Here is a 26,222-nt window from a genome sequence, read left to right on the forward strand (position 1 = left end):
ATACTTCAATCTGTTTCTCAAAAAGACAATCAATGGTAATGATTCTCTCAATTTGTGTGGACCTGGAGATGATTTTGGAGCATAGGTACCGGATAATTTGTCCAACATCCAGTGGGATGGAGCTGCTAATCTTTTCAAATGTTTCTTTCTGGATAGGTTGTTAGTACAGTGTTACTGGTGTTGGATTATGGAAATGAAGAGGAGGAATAGAGGTCAGCCCTACATCGAGATAATCATATAAATGTGTCTTGTAAAATATGCTTCATAGATTGCAGTGACTGGAAAAAGAACAATCTGGCTCGGAAGCGAAGTGGCAAGACAAAGACTCTACCACCGCCCTGCCAAATAAATACTCTTCCAAACCACATGCTGTCTATTTAGCATTTGAACAACAACACAAAATAATATGATTTAATCACGACAAGGCTCCCTTATTCCTAAATTGATCTTGAAAGATCAACTGGCACTGCCATGAAACAAAGTGTCAACCTTTAAGAAGAATAAAAAGGTCAACTCTTTTTATCATGGGCTTACTTCTTGATAAAAAGCTTTTTGAAATGTGTTTCCCAGCCTCAAGCAACATGCCATCCGTGAGGATTAAATGTATAACTTGAGTGTACTCCACAGCTTTTTATGTTTTCCATAATTCCATATTAATGAAACTATGCACATACGGGCCTCTTGTCATATTTTGGTTAGTTAGTGAAAGAAAAAAGTGTGAAGAATGGTTTGAAAAAAAGTAAGTGAAAAATTTTTCACTTTTAAATACTCCTTTGATTGATGCAAAATGGAAGAGAAAATTAGCGCTTCCATATTTTGGTAGCGTCACGCATCTCGAGAAGAGTGTGACAGGATTGCGTAACGTATAATGGCGTACACTTTGGCTGCAGAAACAATAAAGAAACATAGTTACTGGCCATACTTGTCTATTATTCAAACAAGTAAGTCTGGTTTGTTTGATGATTCATTGGTACTGGTTAAAAAATGGCATATCTGACACCGCATACTAATTTTCGCACACGTACACTACTTTTAGAAACTATAAGCCATTTGAATATTGGAGCAAAAGTAGCTTTTCATTTGAAAAACTAAGTAGTAAAAGTTGAATCGCAATCATAAATAAACTATTGTTGTCTCCAGCTTCGTTGAGGGTATGCAATGTTGTTTACTGCCATTCTCTTTTATATTTGATGCGTTGATTGTGGTGGTGGTTGTGGAAAGTGTAATACATTTCCATTTTCGGAATATGCATTACTAATTGTCTGTTTGTGTAACAATTGCAACTGTGTATATGCAGTACTACTGTTTGTTTGTTTTTATTCTTTTTCTTTTAATTTTTTTAACGAATAATTAGCTTACTTTATTAATAACCCATTTTTAGCCAATGACTACTCTTCTACTCCTCTTTTCTAAATCATTTCCTTTGATTACATGCCATCTCCATTCAGAGACGATGTACAAACTAAAACGTCTGACAAAAGTATAGTCTCTTTCCTTCTTCCCAGTAATTTGTTGTGAGTAAAGTTGTAACAATTAGTTGCAACTTAAAATTGTTAGTGAAAAACTAACGATACGTGGCTTTCAAACCTACAGGTTCTTTCCAAGACTCCATAGCCAAAAAGTGTGTTGTTGTGATTAACGTTAGACGACTCTTTATAATGTAACAGTAATCAAAATGAACCTTTCGCAGCTTAGTTGCACTCAAAAGTTGCACTCAAAAGTTGCACTTTTAAAGTGGCTTACTCTCAACAAATGGTACTATAAGAGTGCGATTCACATTCGAGCCAAACAGAGTAGCCACAAGTTAAGTTTAAGCGGTATGAAAGTTACCTTTTGAGTGTTTTTGAGTTGCCAAGTCGTGCACGACACTTTCACCCTTTCTTTTTCTTTCTGTTTTGTGACTACCGCCTCAGATCATTTTTATTTTCCATCAGCCCAAATAATTCCTTAGTTCTTTACCAGGAAGAAGGAGAGAGGAGAAAATCATTAGAAGCTCCAACACCACCACAACTGCTAAAATAACCACTCCATTGATCAAATATTACCCTAGTATAGCAACCCACTTCACCAGAACCACCTCCAAAAGATATATATATATATATATATCACTTTAGCATAGCATATGTCTGGTATCCAAATATCCACCCTACTGTCTGCATTTGGCAAGGATTCAGCTGCACCAAAAAGCAGAGCTATACAATTAAAGTTGAATAATGATGTAATTCATCAGATAAGGCAGCGGGGAAATAGTAATGGAATCAAACTAATCGTAAGAGATGGTAATTATGTATGTATCAGGACCCTGGGTACAAATACAGGAAACAGACAAAGCACCATCACTCTATCACAGGGGGTATTGCATCAACAGGGGCAGGTACTACCAGAATGTTGTAAATTTATCTTCGACAGATGGTGCTTCTTTTCCACAAGCCACTTTTAAAATACTAACCAATCTAGTTTATAAAACTATCAGAAGACCTTGAGTATCCATGTTTGTCACAACCAGAGAATCACAACGTTGACTTATATGCACTAGATAAATCGCCAGCTAGATTACTCCAGTCATCCACTTCGTCCTATCATGGACGTGTAGCCATGAAATTGACTGTCATTACCGACTCGAAACGAATCCAACAGTTGAAAAATACGACATCAACAACGGCATCGGCCAGTGTTGCCACATCCCCTCGTATTAACTCAGCATATTCAAGTCCAATAATAACTCCACTATCGTCACAGCATTCAACTCCGGTCTTATCCTCCCATTCTGCATCTACTTTCAACTCATCTAATGCTCCACCTCCTAGACAGCAATCAATTACTCCCACTCCGCCATTAACAAAGAGCCAATTAATTTATCTCAACATTTACAATCCTTTCAAGGTGTCCATAAATTACGACCCACAAGAAGTTGTAAAGAAGAAATTTTTAAATTTATTAGCATTGGGACCAATTACTTATTCAACAATCGTAAAGATATTAGACTACACAGATTTTGATAATTTACTTGATGATTATTGTCAGGTTTATAATAAAAATGACGCATTTACTAAGGAGGATAGGTTTCCATATATTGATAACATCCAAGAGCAAGATGTTTCAAAAGCGAAGCGATATATTCTCAAGGATAAGAGCTATAAAGAATTGATTCCATTGACTTGGGATTTAGAAGAAGAGGATAAATTGGCAATTATCAAGAATATCAACAATGCGCTAAATCGGTTGGGTTACTCCAAAACGCATCCTATAAGGAATAAAATAAGTGGCAGTTCAGAAAAGAATAATGTGAACAAGACAGAAGAATTGAAGCTGAAGATGACAAAGCTGTCGCTAGGTGGTGGCTTTTTAATTAGTAAGAATAAGAAAAAATCAGGTACTGTTACTGGTGATAATATTACATCGACTACTCATTCACCTAATCAATCTTCGCGGTCAAGTCCAGCTATAGCATCACCAAACCCCCAGCATAATAAGGATAATGAAGCTTCAATAACAACAGCTAAACTGCACTCGAGACAGACACTGCCAGTAAAGAAATCATCACACAATGACAAAAGTGGAAGATCACCACCAAAGAAGGTTCCTTTAAAGAGTGGTAAAGAATCAATTGATGCTAAAACTATAGCTGCAACATCAGTGGGAACCACTTTCATTCCTGGCCAAAAACGAAAATTGTCAGTATCCTCAACTACGTCTTCATCTTCATCTTCTTCTTCTTCTTCGTCCAACTTATCCGACGAAGACACAAAAAGGAGACATGTTATCTATACATCACCACCATCATCGGAAGAGGATAATGCACTTATCCACTATGCATCAACTAAAACAAAAACAAAACCTAAATCCACTCCATCGTCATCCAAATTGAATTCGAATGTGCCATCCCCAGTCAAGGAAGATTTGAGTGAAGGCACAACTAATGAGACTAATGGTGTTGGTGGGGACTTTGAATATTATTCCAAATTAGCCACAAAGTTCAAAGCCAAGTACCAGGATTACATAGAATTATACGACAAGTTGAAGCATGACCATCATCTGACAAATTACAAGACGGATTTGAAAAAATTGTTTGAGTTGCACCATTTGTTAGCTGGTTGGAAAAAGCAGTTGTGGGATTTTGATGCTAGAAATTACTCTTAGCTTAACTAGATTTAGATAGAGAAGAGATTTTAATGTCCATAATTGGGATCGACGATCCTTGATGTGGTTTGGTGTATATGTGTGCTGTGTCGTGTCATGTCGTATTGCGTAAATTTTTGTAGCATTATGCGACATTGAGTATTAGATAATGCAGTAACGTTAAAGTGATGATCCGTAATGCGGCAATGACATTCTATTTGCTCCAGCCTTTTTAGATAAGAGTACGACATAGCGAAAAAGGTGGGATGACTAAAGCATCTATCCATCTGTCTATCAAGTAAGTCTCGTACTTCTTAGTGAATATGGATAACAGGACTTCGGGCCACCACAACGGTATTCCGAGGTCTTTCTCTTTTGAGCCTAATTGCTGTTCTATTCTGTATAGGGGCAATTAATGGCCCCTATGCACGACCTTTTTCAACTAAGTCATGTATGAAAAGAGAATGAATTGAATAGCAAAATAAGACTATTGCTGAACATGTACACCAAGGTATACTTATAATAGTGTATTATGTAATGGGGTAACTATTTCGTGTAGTAATTAAACTATTTATAGAAGATTATTTGTGAAGAAGAAGGAGAATAATTGCAATGTGTCTGTGGGTGTGTCTGTCTGATTAATAAAATTTTAAATTTTTAAATTTTTAATTCGCTTTTTTTTTTTCTTTTATTTGCATTCCATTTTCTTTACTTTACTTTACTTAACCAGCATTATATCTAGCTGCATAAAGCAAGCATAGCATATACTACACTATCCTACACTACACGCTACACCAATGTTCAAGTGGATTCAAGGAGGTATTTCTGCCGTTGCAGGAACTCAAGAACCAGAATATGGCCCAGATGCCATCCACCCCGTCACCAAACGTATCCCAGAGGAGTCGAAAACCAAGGGAAATTACCATCGTGTTACTAAGCCAGATGATTTCAATTGGCAATCTCCCAATTATACCAATGTTGAGACGCAAACTTTTTATTTCACTGATTTAGCAACCAAGAATGTTGGATTTGTGCAAATTATTCATTCCAATGTCATGGGAGTTCATACTACTGCTCAATTTACTTTCCGATTGTACAACATTGATGACCCTAGTAAGAATATTTGGACCAGTACCAAGTTGGAGAATTTTAAAATTGTTGATGGATTCAATTTCGAAGCCGACAATTTAAAGTTTGAAATGATAAATGACAAGACTTATAAATTGCGCAGTTTTGTATGTAATGAATCAATTGTGGAATTTGAAATTGAAAGGTTGACTGATGGTGTCATTTTTGGCGATGACGGAATGACGTTTTATGGTGATGACATAAATCAACCATGGGGGTCAATGAGACATTTATTCTGGCCTAGATGTAGCGTCAATGGCCGTGTATTGACCAAGAAATTGGGTGAAGTCAAGATTACCAATGGATACACCATGTTTGTTATGGCTTTACAAGGAATGAAGCCTCATCATGCTGCAAAATCATGGAACTTTATGAATTTCCAGAGTGGCAACTATGCCGCAATTCAAATGGAATTCACTACTCCTAAATCATATGCCAACACTAAGGTCAATATCGGGTTGGTTACCGATAATGAGAAAGTACTCTTTGCCACCATAGATAACCAAGTTGTCCATTTGGATTCGGAGATTGATTCCGTGGGGTGGCCAGTACCTAAATCCATTGAATTTGACTATATCGACCCATTGAGTGGTAATTCTGTTGCCAAGGTGACAGGTCCTTTGAAGAGCCTTATTGAACGTGTTGATGTCATGGCGGAAATTCCTCAATTTGTTAAGAATATCGTTAGTGGAGTCGCTGGAGCAAAGCCTTATATTTACCAATATAGTAATGAGTTTGAGATTGAAATTTTGGACAAGAATAAGGATAGGGATGAAGGGAAAGAAAAGGGAATTGGGTTTACTGAAGTTACTTTTATATCGGAATAAGCTAAAGCCTTGCCTTGTGTTTAGCTAGACTTGAGGAATTATTGACTGTTTTTTTTTTTGCGTTTTTTTTTTGTACCGTTGTTCTTTAGCCATTTAGTATTTGTCGTGGCTTGAGATTGATTGTTAATTTTAATTTTTAATACTAAAGTTTAATGTAGAGAGCTTACTACAATTCAATTAGACAATCTAAAATACCTGTAATTACTATGTAGAAACTAAAATAACAACTGTAAAATCCTATATCCTTTCTCCTAGTTTGTTTTGGTAGTGGTGAATTTTCCAATCAAGCTGAAAACACCAGCAACCGTATTCCAGGCACTAAAGAAGAGACCTGGACCACCAACAGCCACATTTCCTTTTCTTGAGAACCAAACCTTACCATTGTAACTTTGTTGTGAAGCGGTAATTAATTTATCCTTACCGGCACTGAAAGGTGGGTATCTAGTCATCATCAATTTTTCAGTAGATAATTTCGATTCAATGGTGGTTCTTTCGTGGGTGAAATATCTGTATGAGAATTTACCATGATAAGCTCCATAACCGGATTCTCCAATACCACCAAATGGTGCATTGGTCAAACCAACGTGTAAAATTACATCATTAACAATCAATCCACCTGATCTGATGTTGGTTATGATTTGCTTTAATGGAAGATTCTTTTTGGGAGAAGTGGAACCACTGGTAAACACATATTGAGCTAACGGAGTGTCGTGTTGTCTAATGATTTCCTTGATACTGGTGGTTAAGTTGTCATAAACGATAACTGGTAAAATAGGACCAAAGATTTCTTGCTGCATGGAAGAATCGGACCATGTGGCATTGTCAATAACGGTTGGTGGGATAAATCTTGTCTCTGGATCAGCTTGAGATAATCCACCAACAACTATATCACCTTTAGTATTGGCAATCATCTTGGTAAGATTTCCATAAGCACGATCGTGAATAACATGAGTCCAATCTTTATTATTCTTATCCATTTGTGGGTAAAACTCTTCTTCTAAAATCTTCTTCATTGCAGCAATGAATTTGGCATGCAACTTCTTGGGAACCAAAGCATAATCAACGGCAACACAAGTTTGTCCACCGTTAGTGAATCTACCCCAGGCAATTCTTCTAGCTACGGTAGCGATATCAGCATCAGTCACATCATCCAAGATAATAGCTGGAGACTTACCACCCAATTCCAAAATACATGGAGTCAAATTCTCAGCAGCCTTCTTGGCAATAATTCTACCAACGGTACCATTACCAGTATAGATAATCTTGTCGAATTTTTGATTCAAGACTTCAGTAGTTTCTGGAATACCACCATTAACGGCAACAAAAGTGTCTTTATCTAAAGCTTTAGCAAACACTTCAGAAAACAAGTTGGAAAAGTTTGGTGTCAATTCAGACTGCTTCAAAACAACATGGTTACCACCAGCAATAGCACCAACAACAGCAGCCAAGGTCAACACAAAGGGGTAGTTGAATGGAGTAATAACAAGAACAACACCAAGAGGGATTCTTTCAATGTAAACTGGATTCAATTGCATGGTAAGAGGCAAATCAGTAACTTTTTCTGGCTGCATCCATTTATGTAAACTGGCCATGGTGTGAACCAATTCATTTAATCCAGTTTCAATTTCCAACACTTTGGATTCAAATGGAGCCCTGTAAAAATCCTTTTCCAATGCCTTTATCAAAGCATCTTGATTATCCTTGACAGCAAAATAAAGATTTCTCAACTGATTTAATCTAAATTGAATATCATGACTTTTTTGGCTTTGGAAAAACGCATCAGTAACGTATTTGACTTTGGGGGCAATTTCATCAACCGGGGTATACCATGAATTGGAGTTGATTTTGTCAATTTCAGCGTATGATTCTTCAATCTTACTTGTAGAAGCTTCAGAAGCAGTAGATGTTGGAGCCATGATTGATAATTGGAGAACTTAAAAAGAAAAGAATATGTGTATGTGTAAGAAAAGAAAATAAGGGGGTGAGGATCGAGTGGCAAGAAAACCCTATTGGATACGTGTATCTATATATATATATATATGTATGTATGTATATGTGTGTGTTTGTGTGTGTGTGTTGTTGGGGTTATTGGTACATTCTCCTATTGTTTCTTTTATAAAAGACTGGGAAAATTTTATCACAAGGAAGAAGGAGGAGTTAAAACAAATTTGTTTTCTGTTATTGTGTGACATAACGCGGGGCTAAAAGCGGAGGGGCGTGTACTTTTTTACTAAAAAAATGTATTACTTATGTCTTAGAGTGCGGATATTACCCACTCAAAATCTTTATCCGTTGTCAAAAATAAATTTATAAAAAACTAAACCGTTTTGCAAACGTTCAGTGCTCAAAAACGAGCCAGTGCTAATGTTGCCATCCTCTTATCCATTTACATTTGCTTGATCACGAATTCACACACCTAAACGTCTTTACCACCTTTCTCAAAAGGATTAACAAAATTCTTTTGCTCCATGTAGATCTTTTCTTCTAAACTTTAAATTGCTTATCTCCGGAGCAAATGAAAAAAAAAAAAAAAAAAAAACCTTTTCTATATACTTTCCATCAAGAAAATAAAGCCTCTACAACATAGTGACAGACGAGACAATAAGTGAATGTTACAAACAAGTGCATAGCTCTTTATGTAGGGAATATACATCCACAATGCTAGTGGTGTATCTTATCTCCATTTCATCTCGAGTCCCCTAAAAAGGTAATGCCAAAATTTACAAGAACCGACCCCCTTCAAGTACAAATCAACCAAAAAAAAAATATGCAGTTCCAAATCATACCCTCCTCCTGTTCAAACAACTAGTATTGCTGTTGGTCTCTCTGGGTTGCAATTTTATCATATTTTACGCTACCATCTTTTAAATAAACAAACTATGTTTTATCTTTTTTACAACTTCCTAAACTTTACTCAAGTTTCAACAACTTTCCCAATTTGAAACAAGCTATTTGCGATGTGATATCAAAACTGAATTGCATTCGATATGACAATGTCTTTGCAGTACGTTCATAATCACGCTTACTAGAGGATGATCTCACGTTTTGTTTGCCTCTAGGTGCCTTGGCCGACACTTCTAATCCAAAATCAGTAGAAACATTTTTGGTGATTGACACTTTTTGTGTCGATGAGATGATTGAAGTTGAATCCCATATGAATTGTGAAATTCAAAAATTAGAAATGCGATCAAAGAGGTGGACCTTTCCAAAAATAGATTTGATGAGACACTTCAAATCAGGACACTAGAAATCAGCGGTATACATTGCAAACCTGCATATTCTCGATTTAAACTTTCCACGAATGTATGCTACTTAGCTTTAGATGACTATGAAGTGGATAATTACAAGGTGGATATTATTTTGGTAAAATTGAATCTATGTTGTTGCCATTTCAGTTCTCCACAAGGAATACGATTTGGTCCTAACTCTTTGAAAATTTTGCATCTATTCAATTGTGGTTTATCCAATGTTAATATTGACCTCCCATATTCACTTGAAGAAGCTGAATTCATCACACGCGACTTTACTAATATTCCACCAGTTTTAGCATATTTGAAAAATTTAAAGATACTACACGTCAAAGATGGTCAAAGATAGTCTGCAATCTTTGAGTTTTGCTCCAATTCTATTCGAGAGTTGGACCTTTCAAGAAACAGAATCAAGCACATCAATATGATTTTCCACCTACCCCCAAAATACAATCACCAATCTCAAAGTTCTTTGTTTGAAATAGAATAAGTTGTCTAAATTTACCATGGCCTCTATAGATCATGGTAAATATGGTGTCAAGCATAGCAATTTTGAGATAGGGTTAGTGGGCAATACGGTTATAAAGCAAAATCGAAAAAGAATGTTGATTGCTTCATTGCCGGAATCAATCGAATATTTGTGGTCACAAGAGTACCACGTTCGCGATGATGATGAAGGGATCCCGCAACGGAAAGTTTTGAATGAATTGGTTAGCGGTTTGCTCCTAAATTATTATCCAGGCACTCTAGAACAACAACTGGCATAGCTCGAAGTTCAGGTTGAAATGTGTATGCAATATGAAGAGAACATACTTCGGCAATGGATAGTGGCTTTGAAGGAATATGTCTCCTGCCAATTTTACATTACATTTAGAATTATTTTGATTTTTGGTATATGTTGCAAAAGTGTGCGAAAGCTCTTACCGCAAATTTCCCCATACTTTTTTTTTTGATCACACATTTACCACACAACTATCACACTATACAAGCAAGGTATGTCGCTCTTTAAATTAGATAAATTACGTTATCAACTACTTGGCAACTTAAACTTTAAACAAGTTTGTGATAGCATCAAGAAGATTTACGCTTTGAGTGAAACAAAACAAGGTTTGTCTATTGACGACATTCATAAGGAAGACAATCTTGTTCAGGATGTGTGTTTGGACGAGAAAATTCTCAAAGCCTACCTCATTGAAGATCTAAAATACAAGCCATATATGATAAGACTCATTAGGCACGAGGTCCACGTGTTGGATTTCTCAAAATCAATGTTTAGTGGGGAAATTGTGCTGCATCCTTGTTTCTTTGAGACCTGTAACAGGTTTTGTGAGAGCATCTACTTTTTTATTCGGGGAGAACTTGGCATAAGTATACGGCTACAGAGATTTGGCTGCTCTTTAATGAGTTTAGGCTTTGCTTTATACTTCCCCACCTAGGAGAATTCAAGAGAGTTTGGCCGTGTCAGTATCGCACCCATTAAATTAATGAGAAAAATTGAAATTTGTGATACCCACACAGAGGATGAGGAGGGAACAACAAGTTACAAAGAAAAGTTTGAATCGGCCGTAAAACAGTTAAGCCTTGAATCATTGATGGAAAATATAGTTCCAGGATTTCGTCATAAAGGGCTAGGACCAACAACTACACATTTTATGATATGAGACTTGTTGGAGCTTGAGGTCTTTTGAGTCGGCTTACTTTTTTTTTGCTTTGACCTTGCTCTCAATGGAATCATATTGCTTAGATCTATCGAGGTTAAAATTTGGCTGCTAAAATATATGTACTGTCAAATTGTTTCTACATCATCATTTCTGTGTGTTTCTGCATCTTGGTGCAATTTGCCACTATAAAAGTAACGATATTGAAAAAATAAACACACTGTGTAACTCGTAACATTCTTTTTGGTCATTCTTCTCGCACTGTGTGCACATGACCTGTCAATAAAAACCGTTCACCAAATTCCGCGCACAAATAGGACTTTGTAGAGCCACATCCTTCAGGATAAATATAAAGTAGCCTCGTTAGATATAACGCTACGCTACAAGACTGGTCTTCTATATTCAAATAGTACCACGCATTCAGCTCTCTTCTTCTACACCTCATACCAAACCATAAAGCCTCAACATTTCTTACTACTATTGTTTTTGTTTATTAAACAAAATCTAAAAAAGGAAAGTAAAAGAGGAAAAACAACAAAAAAAATTAAAAATAAAAAAAAAGAAAAGAAGAGAAAAGAAGAAAAACATCAAACATTTCAAATGGCTTTAAATAAAAAAATACCTCGATTATTAACCGAGTTATCACTTTAATCTTCCGATAGAAATCAAAACCACTCATCCCATATACCCTTTGAGTGAGAGATAATTAGGAGCTCTTACCCGTGATTCGCGTCTAACTCATCTGTGCTGTGGCGCACTGCTATCACTATCGCATAATCAACCAATTTGTAATCCCTCAGAATTCCGCTCATTACTAGCAAACAATGGCATCAAACGGCAAAAAGGAAGAAGTTAGCACAACTGTAAAGCTACACTTGTCGGAACATCAAGATGAGCCCAATTCCAAATACTTGCACCAACCAGTACCTAAAAAACCTTCACAACTACAAGAGAGTGATTTAGTCAACAACAAAGAAACAAAAGTCAAACCTGCCACTCATCATCACCAGTCGCTGACATCATTCACCAGCAAAAAGCTTCCATCGTTGGTGGTTAAGCAAGATCCAAATTTGAAATCGTGTTTATCTCAAACACCGTCCAAAGTCGATCAATCAATACAACCACCACATCCTCCTGCCCCTACAGCATCAGGACAACATTTGGAAGCAACATCGCATCTGAAACAGCATCCACAATTTGTATCAACGGATGATATCAGTCCTACTCAACATGGACTAGCACCAGGCTCACAAATTGAAGAATACATGCCTATTGGGTCCAACTTTACACCACTAATTTCATCCCAAGGTAGTGCGACGTCCAGTTTGGTTTCTCCCCCACCTTCAACAAAGCCAGTTATGTCGCCACCTGTTTTCAATCCACTACTGAGCAATCTGCACCAGCACCAGCACCAGCACCAACAACAACAACATGAGCAACAACAGCGCCACCACCAAGAACAACAACAACAACAACCAACGACAGAACAACGCCCTCCATTAGGGATATCGCGAATGAATTCGCTAACCTACTCACAAATTGATGACAAGAAATTCATTGAATCTACGCGACAATCGGCTAATACATCTGCCACTGATATCAAACCACATAATGAGGATGCAATCATGTCGTCAGACGATAACAAGTTGCATTTACTCATTGGCATCACTGGATGCATTTCTATTCACAAGAATATTTTCCTTATTATTGAAAAATTATTTGAATTATATACCCATGAGAAGTTAGAAATTCAAGTACTTTTAACCAAATCAGCTGAATACATTTTACTGGAGAAATTGCATAAATTGGATGAAATGGGAGTTAAAGTTTGGTTTAGTGATGATGGAGAGAAATACTTTCTCACATCTCCCTTTCAAAAAGTTTATTCCAATGCCGTAGCTCTGGGGCAATTGCCGTTGAAAAAACAGATTGGTAGTCATGTATTTCAACAGTACAATTTATCATATGATTTACAAAGGTGGACTGATGTGTTGTTATTGGCTCCATTGAGTGCCAATACCATGGCTAAATTGATTAATGGGTTGGCTGATAATCTATTGACCGAGTTGTTGCATGTGTGGCCAATGCCTCAAGTACATCACATATCGGAGCAAACACGGATAACATCTCCACCACCGCCAACCTCAACAACAACTACAACGACAGCTTCTTCTGGTGCTGATGCTGCTGCTGCTACAAATGCAGCACCACCAACCTCTGCTGCTCAAGATGCGAAAAAAGACTCAACTATTTTATCAAACAACTTGATTGCTCCCAAACCCATAGTTGCTGCATTAGCATTGACGAACTCGATGTATTCCCATCCAATAACAAAGAAACAGTTGAGTCTATTGCAAGAGACTTATCCCAATATGACCATTTTAAAACCAGTGGAGAAGTGTGTTGATATGGATGGAAATATTGCCATGGGTGGTATGAGATCATGGAGAGAGGTTGTTGATTTTGTTTCAAAGAAATTGGGTCCACCTCAAGAGGATGAAGATGAGGAATGTGATGACAAAGATGACAAAGATGATGATGATAATGAGGAGGAGGAGGAGGAGGAAGAAGAAGAAGAAGAAGCAGAGCATGATGGAGGTGTCAAACTAGTCAAAAAGGTGGAAGATACAATTGCAAATTCAAAATCCAAGCCAGCTCAACTAGAACAACAAGGTCCTTCGACAACCACTGCCTCCTCATCTACATTGACAAAAGTAGCGACAGCACCATCACAATCTCGATCCAGTGATAATGTGACTAGTGGAGGAAGCAATAAATCAGGCGAGAGGCGCAGAGGTAACACCATTACGCGAAGAGAGTTGGCAGAGCATGAAAGGTTGGCTTCTCAGAATGCTTTATTGAATGCCGGTATTGGGAAAGTAGGATTATAGTATGGAATGTAGACACAAGATATGTGATATACAATGACTTGTACTAATACCATTGCAATATCGAAAGCTTGTAGAACACGAAAATCTGTAATTTTTCGTTCATTGGTTTGATTGTTTAAGGTTTAGATTATATCTCTGCCGCAGATTTACACAGAGACGTCAATTTTAATATTCCGTCTATGGCTGATTCACTTTAAAAGAGATAAATCAAGCTAAATCTTATTCTAATAAAAAAAGGTGTATTTCTCGTAGGCAATGTCGTGAAAAATCATAGTGTCAAATCATCAAAGGTAAAGACACTGAACGGAACTCTCTGAAGAAGGTGTCCTTTTCTAATGTTCTTTTTTCGTGTTGTTATTGTTGTTGTTAATCCAGCTTTTACTTTTCTACACCCAGGTACACGCAACAGGGGGTGTAAAAAAGAAAAAAGAATTATTTACCAATTTGGAAAATTCTGGTTTTGTGAGTACAAGGGGGTGTAAAACTTTTTTTTAAAAAAAAAAAATCCATTTGTGTGCCTGCAAGTGTGAGGCATATTTGGTAATGGAAGAAGATAAGCTGGAATAGAGGGGGAAGGGTAATATTTCAAGAGACGTTGTGGCTGTAGATAGGGTTCTAGGTGTTCTAGGTTTATATCATGCTATTCAGAGTAGTTCAAACTATATGAAACATAATAGATATATGTGTGTTTGTAAAATATGGTCTGATGTATTTTACTTTGTTCAGAGTGATATTCGTTTGTTTGATGGAAGGTTTTGGTATAATTTTTTTTTTTGGTTTGACTTTGTTGAAATTTTGGTGATAATTTTTTTGTTTTGGTTTTTTGGTTTTATTTTTAAAGAAATAAAAGATTTAAAATAAATTAAATTAAAACACAAATTGCGTAATTAAAACAAGAGACAAACAACAAAACAACAACAATCCAAAGGAAAAAAAAAGAAAAGAAATTTTACTTTTTTCTTTAAAGGTCGTTCTTTTTTGAACAAACAACAAACGACAAATCCCAAAAACTGAAAACTGAAAACTGAAAACTGACAACGACGAAAAGTAGAAAAAAAAAAAACCTTTCAACGTCACCACATAATTTCAACAGAGAGGACATAAGTCTATTACTACCCACTAGCACTACTTCCACCACTACTACTGGCCACAAAATACAATATAAACATACTTGGCATACACTCATTTTACCACTATTACTACTGCTACTACTACATCATCATCATATAACACCGACCCACTTTCCTCCCTAGTGCCTAAACCCACATGTCAGTATACAACCAAAGAACCCATCAAACTCGTCTTAATGAGTTGTTGGATGCTATTAAATCTGAGTTTGACTATGCGTTGAATGAGGCTACCAGTTTTAAAAAGATTGAAGATGAATATCATTTAAAGTATTCTCAACAAAATACCGAATTGCAACAGATTAGACAAACTGTTTATGAATTGGAGATGGCCCATAGAAAAATCAAAGAAGCTTATGAGGAGGAAATATTGAGGTTAAAAACTGAATTGGAGAATAGAGATAGACAAATGAAGAATGGTTATCAACAACAGCAGCAGCAACAAGTACCTCCTCCACAACCACAACAGCAGCAGCAACAGGTGCCTCCTCCGCCTCAACCACAACCAGTCCAACAACAACCTCAACAGGTTCAACAACAACAGCAGCCACCATCAATTCAACAACCACCTGCACCTCAACAACAAGCTCCTGTTCCTCCACAACAGCCAGTTCAACAAGCTCCACCACCACCATCAACTCAATCGCAACAGACAATCCCAACCCAAGCCTCTCCTCAACAACCAGCAGCTGCTACTGCTGCTGGTGGTGGTGCAGCTGCAACAGCTCCTGTCTCTACCAGCAACGCATTGACCATCATTGACAAGTCACAATACATTGTTAATCCTGCTCAAAAAGCCGCACATGTTAAAGAAATACCTCCATTTTTACAAGATTTGGATGTTGCTAAAGCCAATCCTGATTTCAAGAAACAAAACCTTGATTACTATGTCTTGTATAACCCAGCTTTTGCTCGTGATTTAGATGTTGATTTGATTCACTCATTAGATCATTCATCTGTTGTTTGTTGTGTCCGTTTCTCCAAAGACGGCAAGTTTATTGCTACTGGATGTAATAAAACAACACAAGTGTTCAATGTCGAAACTGGTGAATTGGTGGCTAAATTGATTGATGATTCATCCAATTCCGAAACTAAAGAAGAAGATACTCCTACAACCAATGGAGACTTGTATATTAGGTCAGTCTGTTTCTCACCTGATGGTAAATTATTAGCCACTGGTGCTGAAGATCGTTTGATTAGAATCTGGGATTTAACCACAAAGAGAATCATCAAGGTATTGAGGGGCCATGAGCAAGATATTTATTCATTGGATTTCTTCCCTGATGGAGATAGATTGGTTTCTGGTTCTGGTGATAGATCAGTTAGAATTTGGAGTTTGAGATCTTCCCAATGTTCATTAACTTTGAGCATTGAGGATGGTGTTACTACAGTTGCAGTATCGCCTGATGGGAAATTAATTGCTGCTGGATCTTTGGACCGTACCGTTAGAGTTTGGGATTCAACCACTGGGTTCCTTGTCGAAAGATTGGATTCGGGTAATGAAAATGGAAATGGCCACGAGGATTCAGTTTACTCTGTAGCATTTTCAAACACTGGTAATCAAATTGCTTCGGGATCTTTGGATAGAACTGTGAAATTGTGGAATTTGGATGGCAAACTGGATAAAAACTCCAGTTGTGAGGCAACATACATTGGTCATAAAGATTTCGTCTTGTCGGTTTGTTGTACTCCAAATAATGAATATATACTTTCAGGATCCAAAGACCGTGGAGTTATATTTTGGGACCAAGCTTCAGCTAATCCATTGTTGATGTTGCAAGGACATAGAAACTCGGTCATTTCAGTGGCAGTTTCTTCCAACTTGCTGGGTACTGAAGGTATTTTTGCTACTGGATCGGGTGATTGTAAAGCAAGAATTTGGAAATGGACAAGAAAAGCGTAAGGGGGAAGATGAGAAGATTAGAAGATGAAGAGAGAAGAGGATATATGGGGGTTAACATGATGTGAAGAACGATTTTGGATTGTTTAAAGATGAAGTATTAGTTTTGTATTAGTAGTAATATAATTTCATTATATATATATATATATATATATATATATATTAAAAATCTGTGTTCTATATCCACAGTATTCGTATAGGAGTCGTATAAAAATTCAATTGGCGATCTTTTTCGCGTCCTTGAATTGAAAAAAAGAAAAAAATTCATCGCCGTGTTGACAAAAATGGCAGCCAAAACAATTCAAGGAAAAGCACAAGCGTATCACGCAACCGATTCAAACAAACTCCCATGATATACCAAGCTTCAGTGACTGCACCAGTCAACATTGCCGTATGTAATAAATCCAATAGTCTAAGCGACTCCAGTTTTTACTAACTCACTTTTTCAGACTCTTAAATATTGGGGCAAGCGTGACAAAGACTTGAACTTACCCACCAACTCATCCATTTCGGTAACTTTATCACAAAATGATTTACGTACTTTAACTACGGCTTCAACGTCTCCTGATTTCGCTACTGATCAATTATGGCTCAATGGTAAAATTGAATCTTTAGATACACCACGCACGCAAGCGTGTCTTTATGATTTACGTCAATTGCGTCAACAAATGGAATCCAAAGATGATACATTACCGAAATTGTCCCAATACAAATTACACATTGTTTCCGAGAATAATTTCCCCACTGCTGCTGGATTAGCTTCTTCAGCTGCTGGATTTGCCGCGTTGATTAGTGCCATTGCTCAATTGTACAATTTGCCCACTTCATGGTCCGACTTGAGTAAAATTGCTCGTAAGGGGTCGGGATCTGCATGTAGGTCATTGTTTGGGGGTTTTGTTGCTTGGGAAATGGGCACTTTGGCCAATGGTGAAGATTCACAAGCGGTTGAAGTTGCGCCATTATCGCATTGGCCTAGTTTAAAAGCGGCAATATTGGTGGTGTCTGATGATAAAAAGGATACACCAAGTACATCAGGTATGCAATTGACTGTGCGCACGTCAGAGTTGTTTAAATATAGAGTGGAAAATGTTGTTCCTCGTCGATTTGACCAAATGAAACAAGCAATCTTGGAAAAAGATTTCCCTCAGTTTGCCAATTTGACCATGCAGGATTCAAATCAATTCCATGCTGTTTGTTTAGACTCGTGGCCTCCGATTTTTTATTTAAATGACACGAGTAAGCGTATTATTAAATTGGTGGAGAAATTGAATCATGATGCACAAAAGACAATTGCTGCGTACACGTTTGATGCTGGTCCTAATGCCGTTATTTATTATGATGAAGCTAATGAGTCCCAAGTGTTGCTGGCATTGTATAAACACTATGGACACGTTGATGGATGGAAGGGAGCAAAGGAGGAGTATGGATCATCCGGCGAAGTAGACAAGTGGAGTGGTGTTTCGAGAGTGATTTTAACTTCCATTGGTGTTGGTCCTCAAGTAACTTCTGAATCATTAATTAATGAAGCAGGATTACCTAAGAATGCCGAGTAATGGTAGTGTGTATGGGCATAGATAACTGGTGAGATAACAAAATATGTAAATTATTTGTTTGATAAAACTATAGAAGGACCACATCGGTACCTGATTTCAATCTATAAAATTAGCGAAATAGAAAAGGGAATGAATATAAATAACCAACGATACTAAAACATAAGCAAAGCTTGAATCCCTCTTTTTCTCTCTATCTAGCTCCCCCCATTTACACAAAATCCAACAAATCTTTCAACAACTTCTCATCTTTATCATCACTATCCAAAAACTTCTTTATATTCAGTTTATAATTACTCAAAACCAGTTGCAAATGATTCACTTGGTCCAGTTTCAATTTCAAATCCTTTTCCATCTTATTCACATTATCTTGCAATGCCATTTGGGCGTGTTTTTTGCGTTGTCTACACTTGGATGCAGCAATTCGATTACGTTCCAATAATCGTTCCTTTTTCCAGGCGGCTGTGCCCATTATGGGTCCATTGTTTGGGTTGTAGATGACTTCATTATTGTAGATTAACAGATGATTGGGTGGGGGGATACCGGCTACTGGTGGTGATATGGGGCGAGATGGAGTGAGTTGTTGTTGTGGATGTGGTGGTGGTGGTGGTGGATGTTGAATCAGTCGTGCTGATTGCGCTGGCGGTGGTAACTGCTGTAGTGGTGGTGGTGGTTGGTGTTGAAGTTGATGCATTGCATGTTGAGGTTGAGGTTGTTGTGCCACAGGTACATGATGCATACCAACTTCTGGACCAGTAAGTTGAGTCGAAGTGGCTGATGTCATATTACTGACGGAGGCAGTAGGGATAGTACTAGCAGACGAGTCATTATCACTAGCAGGTGTTATACTAGTGAAACCATGTTGAGCATCACCAACAAACCCAGTTTGCGAAGGATGATGCTGCTGCTGCTGCTGTTGCTGCTGAGATAGAGGTATTTCCTGCTGTTGTGACGTTGGATCACCTGGCTTGTTTAATTCATAGTCATTAAATCGTTGAGTAAAATCATCATCTAAAGAACTAAACTCATCAGTATCAAAAAATGCTTCATGATTCATAATTTGACCAATTTGACCATTAGATATAGAAATTCTTCTTCTTCTGGGTACACCATCGATGGAATACGGCAACATAAGTGTAGAATCAAAAATTGGTGGGTTAGTGATGGGGTACGAATTGAAATCAAATGGATTATGTGGTGGTAAGTTTAAATAGGAATGATTATGACTCTTTTGTTGTGATTGTAGCGGTGGCCTTTGCTGTGATATTGATTTGTCAGTTGATTGTGGTTCTTGTTTGATATTCACCACATCTTGCATATCCTGAGAGGATATATCGTGGGAATTACTATGGTGGTGGTGATGTAGAGATTGTTGTTTCTGTTGCGCTTGTTGCTGCTGATACCTAGCGTTAATAGCTTGGGCTTGTGCTTGTTGGAATTGTTGGTGCTGTATCTGCTGCGAAGTTTGGTTATGGCTCAAGTTGAAGGTAGACATGTCAGAAGCTACGTCAGTTGTTGATAACTCGGGAAATGGAACCTGTACTTGCTGCTGCTGCTGCTGCTGTTGTTGTTGTTGTTGTTGTTGTTGTTGTTGCTGCTGAGCAAGGGGTATATTTTGATGAAGATTAGGCTGTTGGGATGGGGGTACTACACCTTCAGGTGCCATTCCCTGAGCATGTGGGTCAAAGGCCATAGTATAATTTGTCAGCATGATGGTGTATAAAGAGAGTTGACAATGTAGTGTGGTAGGATGTATTGATACCTCTAAGCTGCTTTCCTCTGTATTGATGTGTGTTTTGATATCAAGTAGTTGTTACTGAATACAGATGGTAAATTGAAAACTAGTAATAACAACTTTTTGTGTTGTTGTAAAAAAAAAAAAAAATTTGATAGTAGTAGGGTGATATGTAACACTCTTTTACTTATGAAACAGACGTAGTGATGTAAGTTCCTCGAAGATATGTAGTAATGACAAATGATATATACTGTTTTGTTGAGTTTTGTTTGTTGAAAAAAGGTCTAGCTCTTGTTGTTCCTTTTACCAATTTCCTTCTTGTTGTCTTTTGCTCTGTTTCCCTCTCCCTCTCTCTCTCTCTTTTCTCTTCCCTTTTATTCCTTTTTCCTTTTTCCTTTTTTCATTTCTTTTCTTTTCTTTTCTTTTTTGTCTGTCTGTCTGTATGTATGTCGGTTCCGTTCTCCTATTTCTTTTGTGTCTGTGTGTGGCGTGGTTATATTAAAACAACAGCTTAAACAGTTTTTGCTATAGGGATTTTAGATGCATTATAATATAATTTGGAAATTCCATTATATAACGTGTAGAAAATATGCTTTTCCAGAAGAATACAACCAAGCTAATGCTATCATCCACTCCCTTGCAAATGTTAGACGGAAGAACGTGTGTGTACGTGTGTGTGTGTGTGTGGTGTCCTAATATAAAAATTAAAATTAGAAATTAATTGCGTGTGTTAACCGAAATGCGAAATCCGTTAACCATTTTTTTCCTTTGTGCATTAAAAAATCTGACGATAATTGAATTGCATCTTTTAATGAAATGAAAGGCTTTAGGCAAATGTATGTACATCGATCATAGATGCAATGTACTTAGCATAGAACTATGTATGTCTTTGAGATGTCTGCCTTTGTCAAAATGATTATTATCAAAGCACTTACTACCTAAAGTAATACACTAAAAATGATAAATAATTCTGTTTTACTGTAACATCGAGTCAACCCCACTCGTCATTTTTATTTTTACTAAACGTCAACTTTTTAGCCTATTAGAGGTCAATAGTACATACTAACAGTGGGCCATACTATCTTTGATGACCACTTGCTATACAACATACCAATTTTAATGATCACTGGTCCAAATAGTATACCTTCATAACCCGATCACCAACTTCCGTAATCTAATTCTTAGCATCTTCTGCATGAGACTTTATGGCAATGTCTCACATATTAAAAGAAACTTTTCGTATCTTTATAGGTTGTAGATAATAAGGTGGGGACTGCTATGTATCAAGAGTTAAATCTTCAAATCTTTGGTCTTGGTCAGTCTGTTGAGTTCAGTTCTATTGTAGAGTTCAAGAGGCTAAAGGTTGACTACATGTGTAATTTGATCACCATGGTGATGTTCTATGTGGTACATATCATACATTACCAACCTACAATTGAAAATGGCCATTGGCTGCCGTTTTCAGTTAGTTAAATACGCCCTACCACTACGAAGTTCACTTCAAATAAGGAGCTTCAAAGCACATCAAGTAAATTACAAGAGTTGTATTAACCTCTACTAGTATGATAGAATGACAGTGAGCTGGCTTTTTCATTCACTTGATACCTTCTCCAGTACCTCCTCTTTAAATGACGGGGAAATTTTGTGAAAGAAAAATTTTTGCAACCAAAGGTGTTGCCAATGGTAAACTTGACAATAGGGCTAGCACTTGTCATACTCAGCATCAAAAGAAAAACAGGACAAGACATAGATGGTGAGTTGAGACCTATGCTCTCTCAATCTAGCCAATTTAACTAACACTTTATCAAGCAATTATCAACAGACTTGAAGATTCAATTGACCCCAGAATAAAGGATTTACTAAAAGAGTTTGGTGTTGATTACTACAGTTACCAAATGGGAAACCTAACAAGGACCCGCACCTCATCTTACATGAAGATAATAAAATACTTTTTATTCAATAGATCGTCTAAATACCATGATCAATTGATATGCAAATTTCTAAATCGACTCAAACACCGCAAACTCAGCAAACCACTTCAAAGTAACATTATCCAATGCTTGGAAATTATAGATGGTACATCAAACAATACCCACCTATCTTACTTTTATCATTTCTTATTAAAATGTCCCATTCACCAATTGATACCATTTTGTTTATCAAACATCTACAGCTTATTGGATAAGCTGTCCTTTGCTAATAAAACTGTGAGGAATATAATAACATCACACCAAATCACCCCCTTGAAACTACACGTCCACCATCACAAACGCAAATTCATCCTCTTTTTCATTTCAATTTTGTTGCATCGCAAACATTCATCGCCTGTGTTCAAAGCGTTATTGATAATGTGCAACGACCCATTCATTTCACATATTTCCATGAATTCTTGTTGAATACATAATTGGCTCCACTAAGTAATGTTGTGGCACCAACAATCAATCCTAACCCCTCAAAAGCAGTGTCACTGACAATACTTTCCAATAGTGGCCTATATACCAAGCTTCCGATATAAAGCATCTGTAATGCCGTGTTTAATTTGCCTAAAAAGTTTGGATGTACACTAATTGTTGGGTATTGGCCAATGCTGACAAACTTGTTTAATGTCTTGGGTGGAGTCAAGCTTTTATATCGGTAATAAAACGACATGAAACTAAGCATAATGTCACGCCCAATTATAATAGATGCGAGTAACGGTGGAATTGAATGCACATATGCTAATGATAATGTACATACAGTCATGAGGAATTTATCCGCCAAAGGGTCCACTATTGACCCTACTACCGATTTCATATTGAATCTTCTCGCTATATATCCATCAATGAAATCTGTTACGCAGGAATAAGTGAACAACAGTAGGGCAGTCATAGGACTTCCATAAATGATGTGGTACCCAATGAAAGGAGTAGCGATAATTCTTGTGTAGGTTAATACATTTGGTATCGTCCACACTGATGGATCAAATAATGACTTGGATATTGTCTTGCTAGGTTGTGTTGAATTGAACCGGAGACTCCTAAGTGGTAAGGTAGGAAAAACCTTTGGTAAGCATGGTGGACGTAACTTGAATAGGTTTGGAGTTATGCTTCTTTTAGCTAAAAGATGAACAAGCATTTGATGGGTAATCTTCTCTAGTCAAACAAATGGGGGGGATTTTCGCTTGTTGTTTTTTTTTTCAGCAAAATTTCATATCGCAAAGCTGGATAGAACGCATTGGCAGCATTGTGCTGTAGCCATATTCATAAAAGTAGGTTGTCTATCTTGGTAGACTAGTGAATGGCACATTCTATAATAGAATAATATGACATAGTAGAGTTGTATATCTACATTAGTGAGGTTATATACTTCTAACAAATGTATAATCTTTTTGCATAACACACCTGCATATTAATCATCTTTTGTTAAAACTCTAAATTGCAATTTTTTTTCTTTCTTCTTCTTCTTCTTCTTTAAGCTTCCACATTGAATCACCCACCATCCATCACTAGATTCACACCACACCCCAAACCATGTCATTAAAATTACCACAAGCACCCAACTCGGGCTTATTCAAGAAAGGATACTCCTCTTACTCGAATGAAGATGGAGCAATTACCAGAAATGTTGAAGCTGTTCGTGAAATCGCGTCCATTTTACAAACATCAATGGGTCCTAGTGGGAGAAACAAAATTATTGTCAATAAGCTTGGTAGAAAATTTATAACCAATGATGCAGCCACTATGATTAATGAGTTGGAGATTGTTCACCCTGTAGTGAAGATCTTGATCATGGCTTCAAAACAACAAGAATTTGAAATGGGTGATAATACCAATCTTGTCATCATCTTGGCAGGGGAATTTTTAAATGTTGCTGAAAAATTGTTGTTGTTGGGATTGAATGTTTCGGAAATCATCCAAGGTTTCAATTTGGCCAATAAGTTTGTTATGGAGACATTGGACAAGTTGGTGGTTGATAAAGTTGAATCATTTGAAACTGACTTGATCAAGGCAGTAAAACCGGTTATTTCGGCAAAACAATACGGTGTTGAAGACATAATTTCTAAGTTGGTGGTTAAAGCAGTACAATCAGTAGTCAATCCTAAAAATCCGGCTAATTTCAATGTCGATGGGATTAGAGTTGTCAAAATAATGGGTTCAACGTTATCGCAGTCGGAAGTCGTTAAAGGTATGGTTTTCCCAAGAGAACCAGAGGGATCAGTTAAAAACATCAAGGAGTCCAAAGTCGTTGTCTTCACTTGTCCAATTGATATATCAACTACTGAGACTAAAGGAACGGTGTTGTTGCATAATGCTCAAGAAATGCTTGATTTCACTAAAGGTGAAGAACAGCAATTGGATCAAATGTGTAAAGAGATTAATGATTCCGGTGTCAAAGTTGTTGTTGCTGGATCGAATGTCGGTGAATTGGCTTTACATTATTTAAACAAATATGGTATTTTGGTTTTACGTGTTCCATCGAAATTTGATTTAAGAAGAATTTGTCAAGTATGTGGAGCTACTCCATTACCAAGATTAGGTGCACCAACACCCGATGAAATGGGTGAGATTGATGTTATTGAGACAAAGGAAATTGGTGGTGATAGAGTAACCATTTTCAGACAAGATGAATCGAGTTCAAGAACAGCCACTATTGTTGTAAGAGGCGCTACGCAAAACAGTTTAGACGATGTTGAAAGAGCCATTGATGATGGTGTAAGCTCGATTAAAGGTTTGCTTAAAGATAACAGGCTATTGCCTGGTGCCGGTGCCGTTGAAATTGAATTATCAAAACGCATTACTCAATATGGTGAAACTACTCCCGGGTTAAACCAATTGGCTATAAAGTCATTTGCTAAAGCTTTTGAAGTTATACCTCGAATTCTTGCCGAAACTTCTGGGTTTGATTCAACTGAAGTGATTAGTAAATTATATGCTGCCCATGCTGATGATAACAAAGATGGATTAAAACTAGGATTGGATATTGATTCTGGTGAAGTTGAAGCTACTGGAGTCTTGGATGCATTGGCTACCAAGAAGTCAGCAATTGATTTGGCAGTTGAGGCCACAAATACAATCTTGTCGATTGATCAAATAATCATGGCTAAGAGAGCTGGTGGTCCAGTTATGCCACAACAACCAAGGCCCGGTAATTGGGATCAGGATGATTGAGAAGGGATATAATCTTACATGTCGTGTTTATATAAATTATTATACCTCTATCTTGCTAAAGACTCTTTCCACCAGCAATGAATCTGATAATCTTGGTCAAATCTTTATCTCCATCCGTTTCGACACCGCCACTAACATCATATCCTATAATATTCCTGACTTTTTTTGTATCGCGAATATTATCAGGATTCAACCCACCAGCTAAAAGTGCTCTCGTAAATGACAAGTTCTCACTAATATAATCCCAATCAATCACTTTACCTTCGCCACCTTGTGCCGAATCCAACAATGGTAAACTCAAAACCCCGCGTTTCATCAACTCTTCACCATCTTCGCGTAACTGCTCCGTGTCTTGAGGCACGACATATCGCAAAATGAACCCAAATTCATCATCATTAACAAAATCGAGTTTGGTTTCTTCACCATGTAACTGAATGAAATCTAATCCGATTTCTCTCGCCAATTTGAAAACATCCTCCCGTGATTGATTTTGGAAAACTCCGACTAAGAATGGCCCATTATCCAAAATCAACTTCTGTACAAACTCGAAATACTCGATGGGAGATTGGAACTTGTGGCGGTTATCGCGTAGCTGTGCCTGCATTTGTTTTATCGATTGTGGACGACCACGTTTGACAAATTGGGCAATTTGTTTTGCCGTTGATATGTCTATGGTGCGCTTCTTGTTGGGTACGAGGATGCATCCGACTAGGTCTGTGCCGTTGAGGATTGCAGTTTCTGCTGCTTCAAGAGTTTTGACTCCACAGATCTTGACTAGTTGCATCGTGTGAATGAAGATAAGGAGAAGTTGGGTATAGAATTGGTTTCCTTTTGGGGAAAATTTTTCGAATATTTTTCAGTTGAGTCAGAAAAATGCGGAGGCAGATTTAAA

At 37.3% G+C, this 26,222-nt stretch overlaps 12 protein-coding genes across 12 annotated transcripts; 7 read left to right on the forward strand and 5 right to left on the reverse strand. All coding sequences in view use genetic code 12, as the record gives it.

Moving 5' to 3' along the window:
• CANMA_004514 (RPS4) lies at window positions 1-108 on the reverse strand (the record flags this gene model as incomplete). The annotated part of the gene is made up of 1 exon (XM_051816799.1): window positions 1-108. A coding segment is annotated over one exon (108 nt), but the record flags the coding sequence as incomplete, so codon positions are not given.
• A 2,014-nt stretch (window positions 109-2,122) lies between these two features.
• On the forward strand, window positions 2,123-4,140 carry CANMA_004515 (uncharacterized protein; the record flags this gene model as incomplete). The annotated part of the gene is made up of 2 exons (XM_051816800.1): window positions 2,123-2,374; window positions 2,458-4,140. 2 exons carry the CDS (start codon window positions 2,123-2,125, stop codon window positions 4,138-4,140), a joined length of 1,935 nt encoding a protein of 644 aa, XP_051669822.1.
• Window positions 4,141-4,916: 776 nt separating this feature from the next.
• On the forward strand, window positions 4,917-6,074 carry SVF1 (Svf1p; the record flags this gene model as incomplete). Its single annotated transcript, XM_051816801.1, has 1 exon — window positions 4,917-6,074. One exon carries the CDS (start codon window positions 4,917-4,919, stop codon window positions 6,072-6,074), a length of 1,158 nt encoding a protein of 385 aa, XP_051669823.1.
• Window positions 6,075-6,325: 251 nt separating this feature from the next.
• Window positions 6,326-7,990, reverse strand: CANMA_004517 (hexadecenal dehydrogenase; the record flags this gene model as incomplete). The annotated part of the gene is made up of 1 exon (XM_051816802.1): window positions 6,326-7,990. The coding sequence occupies one exon, from the start codon at window positions 7,988-7,990 to the stop codon at window positions 6,326-6,328; it is 1,665 nt and encodes a 554-aa protein (XP_051669824.1).
• A 1,071-nt stretch (window positions 7,991-9,061) lies between these two features.
• On the forward strand, window positions 9,062-10,089 carry CANMA_004518 (uncharacterized protein; the record flags this gene model as incomplete). Its single annotated transcript, XM_051816803.1, has 3 exons — window positions 9,062-9,069; window positions 9,254-9,660; window positions 9,842-10,089. The coding sequence occupies 3 exons, from the start codon at window positions 9,062-9,064 to the stop codon at window positions 10,087-10,089; spliced, it is 663 nt and encodes a 220-aa protein (XP_051669825.1).
• A 1,715-nt stretch (window positions 10,090-11,804) lies between these two features.
• On the forward strand, window positions 11,805-13,871 carry CANMA_004519 (flavoprotein; the record flags this gene model as incomplete). Its single annotated transcript, XM_051816804.1, has 1 exon — window positions 11,805-13,871. One exon carries the CDS (start codon window positions 11,805-11,807, stop codon window positions 13,869-13,871), a length of 2,067 nt encoding a protein of 688 aa, XP_051669826.1.
• A 1,266-nt stretch (window positions 13,872-15,137) lies between these two features.
• TUP1 (chromatin-silencing transcriptional regulator) lies at window positions 15,138-16,901 on the forward strand (the record flags this gene model as incomplete). Its single annotated transcript, XM_051816805.1, has 1 exon — window positions 15,138-16,901. The coding sequence occupies one exon, from the start codon at window positions 15,138-15,140 to the stop codon at window positions 16,899-16,901; it is 1,764 nt and encodes a 587-aa protein (XP_051669827.1).
• A 346-nt stretch (window positions 16,902-17,247) lies between these two features.
• On the forward strand, window positions 17,248-18,451 carry MVD (diphosphomevalonate decarboxylase; the record flags this gene model as incomplete). Its single annotated transcript, XM_051816806.1, has 2 exons — window positions 17,248-17,289; window positions 17,348-18,451. The coding sequence occupies 2 exons, from the start codon at window positions 17,248-17,250 to the stop codon at window positions 18,449-18,451; spliced, it is 1,146 nt and encodes a 381-aa protein (XP_051669828.1).
• A 208-nt stretch (window positions 18,452-18,659) lies between these two features.
• RCA1 (Rca1p) lies at window positions 18,660-20,159 on the reverse strand (the record flags this gene model as incomplete). The annotated part of the gene is made up of 1 exon (XM_051816807.1): window positions 18,660-20,159. One exon carries the CDS (start codon window positions 20,157-20,159, stop codon window positions 18,660-18,662), a length of 1,500 nt encoding a protein of 499 aa, XP_051669829.1.
• Window positions 20,160-22,547: 2,388 nt separating this feature from the next.
• Window positions 22,548-23,297, reverse strand: CANMA_004523 (cardiolipin synthase; the record flags this gene model as incomplete). Its single annotated transcript, XM_051816809.1, has 1 exon — window positions 22,548-23,297. The coding sequence occupies one exon, from the start codon at window positions 23,295-23,297 to the stop codon at window positions 22,548-22,550; it is 750 nt and encodes a 249-aa protein (XP_051669830.1).
• A 395-nt stretch (window positions 23,298-23,692) lies between these two features.
• On the forward strand, window positions 23,693-25,330 carry CCT8 (chaperonin-containing T-complex subunit; the record flags this gene model as incomplete). The annotated part of the gene is made up of 1 exon (XM_051816810.1): window positions 23,693-25,330. One exon carries the CDS (start codon window positions 23,693-23,695, stop codon window positions 25,328-25,330), a length of 1,638 nt encoding a protein of 545 aa, XP_051669831.1.
• Window positions 25,331-25,385: 55 nt separating this feature from the next.
• On the reverse strand, window positions 25,386-26,114 carry TRP1 (phosphoribosylanthranilate isomerase; the record flags this gene model as incomplete). The annotated part of the gene is made up of 1 exon (XM_051816811.1): window positions 25,386-26,114. One exon carries the CDS (start codon window positions 26,112-26,114, stop codon window positions 25,386-25,388), a length of 729 nt encoding a protein of 242 aa, XP_051669832.1.
• Window positions 26,115-26,222: the final 108 nt, after the last annotated feature.

This window comes from Candida margitis, assembly GCF_024628925.1.
Source record: "Candida margitis strain CBS 14175 chromosome Unknown scaffold21, whole genome shotgun sequence".
NCBI classification, from domain to species: Eukaryota; Fungi; Ascomycota; class Pichiomycetes; order Serinales; family Debaryomycetaceae; genus Lodderomyces; species Lodderomyces margitis.